Source organism: Balaenoptera ricei, chromosome 11 (genome assembly GCF_028023285.1).
Source record: "Balaenoptera ricei isolate mBalRic1 chromosome 11, mBalRic1.hap2, whole genome shotgun sequence".
NCBI classification, from domain to species: Eukaryota; Metazoa; Chordata; class Mammalia; order Artiodactyla; family Balaenopteridae; genus Balaenoptera; species Balaenoptera ricei.
The window spans coordinates 95,138,977-95,151,533 of NC_082649.1; the positions used below are offsets into that span (position 1 = coordinate 95,138,977).

The 12,557-nt window shown below is 40.8% G+C and overlaps 1 protein-coding gene across 9 annotated transcripts in view; it reads right to left on the reverse strand.

Moving 5' to 3' along the window:
* Nucleotides 1–11,433, reverse strand: part of SUMF1 (sulfatase modifying factor 1) — a 140,781-nt gene extending 129,348 nt beyond the window's left edge. For all 9 annotated transcript variants that reach the window (XM_059940224.1, XM_059940219.1, XM_059940223.1 and 6 more), the window contains exons 1-2: nt 11,151–11,433; nt 2,120–2,293 (exon numbers count right to left, since the gene is read on the reverse strand). In XM_059940224.1, the coding sequence (XP_059796207.1) occupies nt 2,120–2,293; nt 11,151–11,420 (444 nt within the window). In that variant the 5' untranslated portion in view covers nt 11,421–11,433. The remainder of the gene's footprint in view (nt 1–2,119; nt 2,294–11,150) is intronic.
* Between the last annotated feature and the right edge of the window lie 1,124 nt (nt 11,434–12,557).

Genomic DNA, 12,557 nt, shown 5'->3' on the forward strand with positions numbered 1-12,557 from the left:
TGCCTACTAGATCCCTGTATTTCCAGCCTTCTGAGCACCTCAAACTCCTTTTCCTGATTAGAGCTCATCATCTGTTCTCCACCCCAGCTCTTATTTCTCTATTCCCCTGTGGCATCACCATGCCTGAGAACCCAGACCATTCCTTCACTCAACAACATGTACCAAACACCTATCAGATGCCTGGCTTTGGGCTAAATGACAGAGCTACAAGGTCAATATCACAGAGGCATGGTCTCTGTCCTTAGAGCACTCACATATGGGGACACAAACAGAAGTCAAGTCAAACAAAGAAAGGAAGAATATAATTACAACTTTACTTGACCTTGTTAAGGCAGAGAGTGTAGAGAGAAGCCTCCTTTTGATAGGGTGGGCAGAGGAAGCCTCCCTGAGAGGGATATTTAAGCTGAGATGACTCAAGAATGAGAAGGAGACAGCCATGCAAAAAGGGGACAGGCAACGGGGTCAGGAAATTCCAAGCAGGGGGAAAGTATGGGCTGCACCCCCAAGATGGGAAAGAGTGTCAAGTCTGCAAAGAATAGAAACAAGAACAGCAGGGCTAGAACACGGTGAGCAAGGGAAATGTGATAGAAAATGAAGTTGGAGAAATGGAAGAAAAGAAACGTGAATGCCATAATCATATGAAATATTTTATCCAAAGCAGGGGTTTTAACCCTTTTTGTGCCCTGGATTCCTTTGGCAGTACGGTGAAGCTTAAGGACCTCCTTCTCAGAATGAAATGTTTAAGTGTATAAAATAAAATCAATACAATTACAAAGAAAACTAGTTATATCAAAATATTAGTAAAAAAATTTGTGCTATAGTAACATATACATATATGTGTGTATATATATATCTACACATTAAATATAAATATGTATAAATAATACATTAAATAAGATCTAGTGGCAGGTCTCATAATTATCATTTCTAAAGTGAGGATGAATACAAACAACAACAATAATGGGATACAAAATGTCTGTGATTTCTATTGGTGATAAAGTCATAGGCACTGCTGCCACTACTGTGGTATGTTGTCTATTCCTAACTGAAGGAAATGCTGAACTTCAGTTAGAGGGTAATAGAAATCCAGATGGAATATTTCCCCATCCATGCTCCTAGATGCCCTAAACTCTGCTTATTCTATCTAGCCTTGATGGGAACCCTAGTCTAAGGGAAGCTTCTTGCCTTAGAAGCCCACTTCTAACTTCATCAGACTACTAAGGAACTTGACCTGAGAGTATCCTCGTGAAACAAAAAGAACAGCAACTTCTTACTACAAATAGGTACAAAAAGACAACCACTTTGTATATTTTAAGAAATTCCAAAGAAATGCAAAACCAAATTCGGATGTTGTTTTGCTTTCAGCATTCACTCTGAAATTTTTTTTTAAAGAAAGGAAGAAGTTCTGGCCTGGAAAAAAACAAAAACAAGGACAGGGACTCCACAAACTGAAGGCAAGGGTAGGGTAGAGTTCTTTGGTAAGAAAAAAATGGGAAACCTACATAACAAGGATATTTTAGACACTCAGAGAAACTTTCATAAACTAGAAAGCCTCTCTCTTCCTATTCCCGTTTAGGACAAACATCCACTTCCAGAACCTTGCTCTGTGATTCAGTGACCACAGGATAAAGCCTGGAACTGCCAAAGGAAAGCTTATGAGTCGTCCGGCACTGGAATAAAACCACAAAAATGAAAAGCTGCACTTCTGCATCTATTACTTATGAATTATGCAATGCTTCTGGAACATCCAAACTATAATTTTTTGAGAGGGAAAAGTGGCCTTACTTTACACGCTATCATCTCAAAAAGCCTGAGAGGACAGTGATGCTCTCTGGCAGATGAAAGCACTGACACACTAGAGCATAATGGTTAAGAAGACAGGTCCTGGGGTCACACTGGCCAGGCTTGAATCCCAGCTCCGCCGCTAACCAGCTGTGGGACTCAGGGCCAATCACTTTGCTAATCCCCAGTTTGCCACCTGAAAAATAACCTGCCTCACTGGGTTGCTATGAGAACAAAAATTACATGAAATATACATAAAGTGCCTATCACAGCACTGGGCACATAGGAAAAAGCGGTCAACTGATAAAGTTCTTCCTCCCCATCCCAACCCCATTACCTCGGTCAAATAGCCAGTTGAGTTCACAAACTTCTCAAATTCAGCATTACTGACTTCATAGGCATCCATGTAAAAGGCATCAAGAGCAACTCTCCTCGCAGGTGCTTCCCCATCCTGCTTTATCTGAGGATCGTCTGTGCCCATTGTAAATACTCCGGCAGGGATGGGGACCATCTGCAGCAAAAGGGGAAACACGGGAAGTCAGGCCGTCACCGCCGGAGTGAACCTGGGTCAAGTGTAGAGTGCCAGCACACAGTAAGCACCCAACAGCGAGCCAACCTCCGCCACAAAAGCCACTGTGAAATGAGTAAAATCATGGCATATGCCAATGAATGATTAGTCACAAAAAGAAGTGAAAATTCTTTAGGGTAGTAATTTCTTTAGGAAAAACGCTACATAATACACATCTGCACACGCCATGGAAACAGGTCTGGAGCAACAGTCACCAAGCTGCTAATGGCTGCAGTGCAAAGGCAGGGAGAATATTCCACTTCTTTATATATTTGTGCATTTTTGTCCTTTATTATGTCCGTATTTCTTTTGAATTATTTTTAAAAGCAAATATAAAAATGCCAAATACAATATATATATATATTTTTTTTTTTGGCCACGCGGCATGTGGGATCTTAGTTCCCCGACCAGGGAAACCCGCGCCCCCTGCAGTGGAAGCGCAGTCTTAACCACTGGACCACCAGGGAAGTCCCCATATATAATATATTTTAAAACCCACTGAGTGAATCTAGGTTCCCAATGATAATGGAAAAGACTTAAATCATTGAAATGGAAAATCTAAAAGGTTTACTAAAGGACCATGTCTTGTCCTTATTTAATACCTTATTAAAACTCTAATTGTTCCTATCTACTGTTTCACATAACCTCTAAACACCAAGAGGGCAGCAACTGAGGCTGCTCTGTTCACGTTTTCCTAGCACTAAACATAAGATCTGAGGATCACACCGAACATTTTCAGTTAAGAAACACAGGTCCATCCTCAGCATCACTGGGGAAATCCCAACATTACAGCGGTCATCCAGTTTTACTGGGTATCCTAAATATATATCCCTCTGTCCTCTCCCCTTTCTTTTCCTCGATTAATGTTGTAGCCTCACAATTGTCTCCTTGCCTCCAGTCTCATCCCTTCCTCTCTAAGCCATCAACCTCTCCTCAACCTTCCTTCCTCCATCAACCTTCCTTTCAATCATTCATACAACAAGTATTTAAGCCCCTGCTGAACTTTCCAAAACATCTGTCCTCTGTATCCCACACAATTTATTGAAGCTCTGCTTGGAACAGAAAAAGACTGGAAACAACCTAAATATTTTTCAATATTGGAATGATTAACTAAATTGTGGGCCACCCAGAAAATGGAAAATTAGGCAGCCATAAGAAAAGGAAAAGAAGGAAAACAACAGGAAAAAAAAGACACTTTAATATACTGATATGGAGAGATCTCACCACGATAAAGAGGAAAGTGAACAAAGCAAGGTGCACCCTAGAAGCATGGTGTGTTATCATTTGCGTGAAAAGGAGTTGGGCGGGAGAACATAGATTCACATATTTTTTTGGATTTGCTTACATTTGCAGAACACGGCTCTGGGAAGATATTCAAGAAACTCATGCAGTGGTTGTCGAGGGGAAGGTTATTACGTAAGAGGAAAATTTTTCACTATACACCCTTCTATAGAATTTTTTAAAAATTTTAAAACCATGTAACGTACTCTATTCAAAAAAACAAACAATGAAGTGTCAATCTGATTATACCACTTTCCTACTTAGATTCTTCAGGGATCCCCATCACCTTTGAGGGTAAAATATCTCAGCATCAGAGCCTAATCTCTCCCCATCTCTCTCACCCTGTACTCCACCTGCACTTCATCTCTTGTGATGTGAATAACATCAGTGCTCAAGGATCACCTCCTACAGAAGAAGGCCTTTCCTGCCTGCCTTTCCCTCTGCTGGCTGCGCATATCCCCCTCATTTGGGATCCTCTGATAAACACCCTCTAAACAACTGGCATGCACTGTACATACTTTAATGGCTTGTTTTTACCTGTGCTAGATCCCAGCCTCCTTGGGGACCAGAAATAAAGTTTTCACTTCTATATCCCCAGCTCCTAGTATGGTGCATAATTCATGGAAGGAAGGAAAGAAGGAAGGAAGGAAGTGGGGGGGATGGATGGATGAAGAAACTTCATTGACTGAAAGAGAGACATCACGGATACAATGAAAAATGTATCATTTGAATTATTCCTAATTATAAAAATTCTCTGTCTTTTATAACACCATCCCAGACATGGATAGCTTGTCTGCATCACAGTGAAACTTGTTTAAGAGACTCTGCTCAAAGACTGAACTAGGTTCACACATTATTCTCATTATTCTCCAAGCATCTGGGACACAAGATTCCTCAGTCGAGATGAGAAGTCAGAATTTTAAGCAGCTCTGCAAAGAAGCAGAAAAATAGAAGCCTGCAGACGAAAACTTAACATGATTATTAAAATGATCTAATAAAAGGTTTCATGTTTCCTAAAGGACTTAACGAAAAAAAAAAAAGCTTTCCAGCAGCAGACAAGCAGGTCCTTTTCTGAGAACGATTGTTCATCCCAAGGTGCAAACACAAGGCCTACAGGAAACTGTGCCCATTGTACCCAATGAAGTTTTACAATTATCTCAGTTTTTCATCCCACTCTCCCTCAAGGTGAGCAGCAACAATGCTAATACAATCACAGCTTCCACTGTGGACTCCTGGCCTAATTTTTTTTTCTTTCATTAACCATCAGAGATAGCCAGCAATGAATAAGCCAAGTTTCCATTCTGGAGCCTATAGATAAAAATAGCCTGCATGGCTCTGACAGGATCATAATTCCCAATTTACCCTTATGAAGTGAAGTCTCTGTCCTACAAATGTAAAATGTCGTTCTAGTGAAATCCAGAGCATCAGGTCTCACACTCCTAAACCAAATACAAAGAACCATTTTGATCAAGTCTTCATGAAGGTCCAGATTCAAAACAATCCATTCCTCCTTGGAGGTAAGTTAAAACCCCTTCTGCCACATCAGTTTCTGCCACTGCCAAGCAAGCCAAAAGGACAGGTGAAGTCAAAGCAACTCTCTTATCACTAGGACCATATTTGGGCTACATACTCTGGCCAGGTGCAGTGGACATCTATGATTTTTGCGCACCTGGCACCCATTCCCTCCTGTTCTTGTAAGGGCAAGTGACATCTCTTTGAAAACCACTTCTTCGACTAAGTATATGTCTCAGGTGGAGCTGGATGATGCTGCCCCACGCCCCCTACTCCCCCCGCCACACACACACCCCGCCCCGGCCCCATGACTCAGGCCTAGCCAATTACCACATTCTTTTGACCACAGAGATGTAATCAGGGATAGGCCCACGACCCAATCAAAGTTAATCTCAGAACTTTTGCTGGAGCTATGAGGGAAAGAAAACTCTCTTTCTCTTCCAGCTCTTTGATCATTAGGAGAAGGAATACTACCTAAAAATGAAGCCAACATAGAAGAAAGAGGAGCTGCCAAGAGAGAGCCAAAAAGAGGGATCTGGAGATGCTGCCTGAGGCCCTGCATCCAGCTGTGTCTGGGGCCATATCTGCACTTGAACTTCCCAGCCATGAGAGCCCATAAATGTCCCTACCCACACTTCTTTATCAGCCTACTAAGCTAGTTTTAAGAATCTTTTCTTTCACTTGCTTCTGTGGGACTTTTGTTTTACACACAAAAATGAAATAAGTTTATAGGCAACTCTTTTGTGTAGCACTTCTCCTTTTTCCTTCCTTCCTCTCCTCAAACGTAAGTAAAAAGCTAAAGGCTCTGGAGAAAGCTGGGTGAATAACAAGAGAAGCAATCTCCCTGGATCTGCCCACAAACTGCTGCCTTATCTATCTACACAGGGCTTACCTACCTATATCATCCTGTCACTCTACTGATACTAATCATGGATGAAATGGCATTAAAGTTCCTTCAAGCCCTGGGATTTCATGATTCTATTCAGCCTCAGTTGTCACATCTGTAAAGTGGGGCATAATATCTCACAGGATCCTGGGGAGGATGAGATACAGCAAAAAGACTGCTTTCCAAAGGTTTCTTTAAAAAGTATCTCATACCCTTAATTCCCCTGGCAGTTTCTCAATATTGTATCCAACAAAAAAAGGTAAAAGATCATTCCAGAAATTGTTATACAATGCCTAAATGTGTAAAGCGCTTGGAGGATACAAACATTAAAAGAGGCCTAAAAAGTTGCTTTCCCGGTAGAAAGAGATATCAATTACACAAGTAACACTACTTTACAGAAAATATACAAGTTTCCATCAGACATTGACAAAATGCTATGAGGATCTAGAGGATAGAAACACTACTTCTTCCTGGAGGAAAGGGGTCATAGAAGAGATGGTATTCAATTGTGTCTTGACACCTGGGTAAGCATTACCCGATCAAACCATCCTCAGACCGGAAATTGACGGACTTTACCCACATATACAGAGATACCACATACAATTTATTGTCTCATGATCTTCAATGCCTTTTCAAACAACTCTTTTAAAAGATACATGGAGATTAAAACATTTTGATACCTTTTTATAAAATAATAAGCTGTACAGAACATTGTTAGAATAGTTTTCTCAATGAGCATTGTATATTTTTTAACCAGAGGGAAGTTAAGTAAAATTTGAAAATATCTATATTGTTTCCCAGACAATTCTTACTGCCATAACTTTCTAGTGAAACCTAAATTCCTTGAGGGTAAAGCCCAGTGCTATTTACTTCTCTGTAAATAGCACTTGCCAAGCGTTCATTAAATTGATCAAAATATTTTTTAAAAAAGACTCACACCTAAAAAGTGTTACATTAAAAAGGGTGAAAATGTCACCCCCAGAAACCTTAAACTGCTTACATATCCCAGAACACACCATGCACTTGTACAATGCTTTGTTTGTACCCATGCTATTCTCCTTCCTGCAACGTCCTTCAATCTGCCCTTCCATCCCCAACTCCTGAAAATGTCTTCTCCAAGGCCTAGCCTAATGTGGCCTTTTCTTTGAGCACTTCCTCACTTGTCCAGGAAAAAAGAATCCTTTCTTCCTCTCCGAGTACTTTGTACATACTCCTACTATAGGACTGTCACTATAGAAAAATGATGCTTGCATAAAACTGTGATTATGTGTGTGTGTGTGTGTGTGTGTGTGTGAGAGAGAGAGACGAGAGAGAGACAGAGAGAGAGAGAGAGGTCTACCAACAAGTCAATGCCTTGAGGGTAGGGCATAGGTCTTTCTTTTCTTTAAGCCCAGAACACAGGACAGAGTCTTATATAATACGTGTGCCAAATAAGTATTTATTGAATTAAACTAAATAAACAGAAAACAAAAATAGATTCAGTACAACCTCAATCCAAATCCCAGCAAGTTATTTGATCGGTATCAACCATACGATACTCAAGTTTATACGGAGAGGCAAAAGACCCAGAAGAACCAACACAACATTGATGAGAAAAACAAAGTTGGAGGAAAGACACTATGCAACTTACTATAGAACTACAGTAGCCAAGACATGTATTGGTTAAAGAACACCCAAACAGATTAATGGAACAGCGGAGAGAGACCAGAAATAGACCTCCATAAATATAATCAAATGATCTTTGACAAAGGAGCAAAGACAATACAATGAAGCTAAGGCAGTCTCTTCAACAAATGCTGGTACATCTGGACATCCACGTGCAAAAAAAAAAAAAAAAAAAAAGAATCTAGACAGAGACCACTCTTCAAAAGACAATGTCAAGAGATTGAGAAGACAAGCAACAGACTGGGAGAAAATAGTTGCTAATGACACATCTGATAAAGGACTGTTATCCAAAATAAACAACTCTTAAAACTCAACAATAAGAAAACAAACAATACAATTAAAAATAGGCCAAGGACCTTCCAAAGAAGATATACACATGGCAAAGATGCTCAGCATGTCAACCAAAAAATGCAAAATTAAAACAAGATACCATTACATTCCTTAGAATGGCCAAAATCTGAAACACTGACAACACCAAATGCTGACAAGGGTGTGGAGCAACAGGAATTCTCATGCGTTGCTAGTAGGAATGCACAACTGTACAGCCGCTTTGGAAGACAGTTTGGTGATTTCTTACAAAACTAAGCATACTCTTGCTATATGATCCAATAATCACATTTCTTGGTATTTACCCAAAGGTGTTGAAAATTTTATGTCCACACAAAAAACCTACACCCAGATTTTTATAGCAGCTTTATTCATAATTGCCAAAACTCAGAAACAAGCAAGATGCCTTTCAGTAGGTGAATGGATAAACTGTGGTACATCCAGACAATACATTATTATTCAGCACTAAAAATAAATGAACTATCAAGCTATGAAAAGACACAGAGGAAACTTAAATGAATATTACTAAGTGAAAGAAGCCAATCTGAAGAGCCTACATACTGTATGATTCCAAATATAAGACATTCTGGAAAAGGCAAAACTTATGGAGACAGTAAAAAGATCAGTGGTTGCCACTGGGGAGCAGGGAGAGGGATGAAGAGGCAGAGCACAGAAGATTCTTAGGGCAATAAAAATATTCTGTATGATACTATAGTGATGGACATATGTCGCTGTACATTCGTCCAAACCTATAAAATGTCCAACACCAACAGTGAACCCTAATGTAAATTACAGTTGACTCCTGAACAACATGGATTTGAACTGCGAGGGTCAACTTATACGTAGATTTTTTCAATAGATACATACTTCAGTACTACATGACCTGCACTTTGTTAGATCCTGGAATGCAGAACCACAGGTATGGAGGGCCAACTGTAAAGTTATACAAGGATTTTTGACCGCGCAGGGGGCCAGTGCCCCTAACCCACATGTTTTTCAAGGGTCCACTGTATAGACTTTGGGTGATTATGATAGTGATTATGATAGTCGGTGTAGGTTTATCAATTGTAACAAATGTACCACTGTGGTGGAGGATGTTGATAATGGGCAAGGCTATGCCTGTGTTGGGGCAGGAGGTATATGGGAAATCTCTTTACCTTCCTCTCAATTTTGTTGTGAACCTAAAACTGCTCAAAAAATTAATCCTTTTATTTAAAAAAAGAAAGAAAGAAAATTAAGAAAATAAAGGGTTATCACTACGACCATGTATCTCACATAATATTGGACTTCCTGAATTCAGAATAAATGACTAAGTGTCAGAATTAGACCAAAGTCATCTGCACATGAACTAAAACATCTGAAACCAAGGAAAACAGAGCGACAAAGAACAGCCTCCGATGAAGTCCTTTGTCTTGATAAGAAGTCTACTTCAGGTTCAAGCATTAAGTTTAAGAGTCCTTGAAGGCTTGTGAGCTGTGTTCTCAACAACTGCTAGTTTACTAATAACTTGGGATGCTGCCAAACATTATAGAAACTGAGTGCAAGGGAAGATAAACATAAAATAAATGCACATATACAAAATATTAATTAATTAATTATATATTTTCCCTTTTATAAAATGAATGCAAGATATGGCCAAAGATGACCTATACAATACTCAGTCCAGACGTGAAACCACTCTAAAGCGATGAAAAATGTATATCTTATAATGATACGTACATCCCATTCTGGAATCAATAGGACATTGGAGTATTTAAAATGAGGAGTGTTCAGTACTGGCCAGAAGGTTCTCGGCAAAAGTTTGACACAGACCAATGTACATGCAAATAAGACAGCGCCCCTGTTAGTTACAAAGCAGATAAACAGAGGGCTTTCCCTGCAGGAGGAGGGAGAAATTGATTATCAATTACCATTCAAGTTATAGAGGAATTAAAATCAAGTATGGCCAACACACACTACAACTGTAACCAAGGCTCCCCACCACACAAAAGATAAACACTAATAATGCAGGGCATCCTCTGAGCAACAACAGGAAAAATTTTAAAGGCCAGTAATTATACAGGATGGAGAAACAATGAGAAGTCCAGCTACCAACCTCCTAACACTCTATAACCAAGTCCAAAATTATGGTCCTGACTCCCCTCCCTCTCACAACCTAGCTGGGGAGAGACACCAACAGACAAGTATCTTCAGTAATGGTTATGTCAGAGCAAACAGGTACAACTACGGCAGCATATGGAAATACTGAAGGGGAAGGAAGGAAAGAGGTCAGGTAAGGCCTGCAGGAGGATGTTACCTCTCACCTAAGTCCTGAAAATTGGTCAGAATTAACCCACAGGAAAAAAAAAACTGGGACGGAAAAAGCTGGAAAGGGTGTACTAGTATTCAAGAAGAAGAACTTCTTTGGGAGTCAACAGATCTAAGTCGTTTTCACAACCATACCAATATGCAAAATACCTGGAAGATGGTAAGAACTAAGGAACAGTTATTATTTTTTTGTTTTTTGTTTTAATTAAGAACTAAGTAATAGTTATTATTAATGTTATTATTTACATATCCTAGCACATAAAACATTCAGGCACTGTGCAAGGTATAGATAAACGATAGTAATAAAACAACTACTGTTTACTTAGTCTTTCCCACGTACTAAAGTGCTAGGAATAGCAGAATAAATAAGACAAGTCCTTGTCCTCAAGAAGCAGAGTCTACTGTCAGAGACTACTGATAAGTAAACAACAAGGTTAGAGACACTGACACCCAGTGTCCTGATTCCTTCACAATTAATGAGAGGAACGCAGGACTTAAACCCACATCTATCTGACTTAAAATTCTGAGAACCTCATCAAGAAGACAGGGTGCAAGAACGAGGAAGCAGGAGATAAGAGGTAAGAAAAGGAGAGACAACTGTCCTCAAACCAAACTCCCTAATGCTCAGCATTACGCAGAGCCCCAAGACCCAGCCGTTTCGGAGGGCGGAAGAACTTCTCATCAAACTGGATCTGCAAGTGCGCGATTTGGCAATGTGATTATAATCTTTACTTGCCTTTCTCCAACCCCTTGCCTTACCCATCCCAACCCTGTCGAGGAACCCGGCGACCCCCACCCGTCGTTAGGGAACCAAGAGAGCACCTTGGTGGGCGGGAATGGCCGCTCTCCGGATACCGAGCCCGGGGCGTTCGCCTCCCGCGAGTATCGGTGCGCGGCCGCCGAGCTGCCATGGGCCCCGGGCCGCTGGGGAGTGCCACAACCGCACGAGCCCGCGAGGGACGCCGCGCCCGCCTCGGCCCCGGCCTCTTCGCCCCCCGCCGCCCGGCCCAGCAGCAAGAGCAGAGGCAAAGAGAGACCGAGACCGAGCCCGGCGCCTCGTCCTCGAGCCGGCCCTAGCGCGGGCGCAGCCATCTTGTCCCACGAGCCATGTGACCCTTTGGGTCACGTGGCCCCGCCCTCCTTAAAGGGGCCAAGCCCTAGGCTGACTTCAGTGTCCCTAAGAGTTGCCCTCTTTCCACCTCTCTCCAAGTACCTCTCCTTTAGAGCCTTCCTCCTTGGCTCTCCTGACGTGAAAACAACAAAACCCAAAAAGTCTTGGCCTTCCGCAGCCTGTGCGCCCCATTATTATTTTTAGGTTGAAAAAATTATAATCGAGTTTATTGAGCATTTGTTATGTGCCAGGCAATACACTAGGTGAGCACTTTATTTTTTGAAATCTCATTTAATCCTCACGAGGACCCTGAATGTTGAGTGCACAGAACAATTAAGTGATCTGCCCAAGGTCACAAGGCAAATAAATGTCAAAAGACGAGACTTAAACCCAGCCACACTGCGTCTCTAACACATACCTTCAGACCCTGAGTTTTAAACCATTATGCTGTAATGTAGGTAATTCAATAAGCTTCCCTTAACAGGAAAATGGAAGATGAACGTGTTGAAGGACACCTCACCAAGGGATACAGTTAGAGAAATCCCTACTGTGGCGGCTCTCAAAGCGTCGTCCCAGACCAGCAACATCAGCATCACCCGGGAACTTGTTAGAAAGTCAATACCCAGTCAGAATGTCTGGGGACAGGACACACCAATCTGTGCGTTTAACAGGTTCTCCAGATGATTCTAAAGCATACTGATGCACACTAAAGTTTGAGAACCACTGTTTTATAAGACCCAATTTCTTCAGGGGGGAAAAAAAAAGGCAAAACAAAAACCAGAAAGAGGGGGTACCTATAGATTAAATATGACATCTCACACAATTGTAGTATATATGCACCTTATCTAAAAACTGATTCAAATGTACTGATCTCAAATTTTTTAGGATAATCAGACAAATATGGCTACTAAATCAAGTTATGATATTTGATAAAATTAAGAATTACTGTCAATTTTGGTTTTAGTTTTTTAAGAGTGATAATGGTATTTGTGGGTATGTTTTTTAAAAGAATTCCTTCCTTTGAGATATATGTATTGAAATAGATGATAGATAGATAGATACATAGATAGATAGATAGATAGATAGATAGACAGAAAGACATGCTGTTGCCAAGGAGT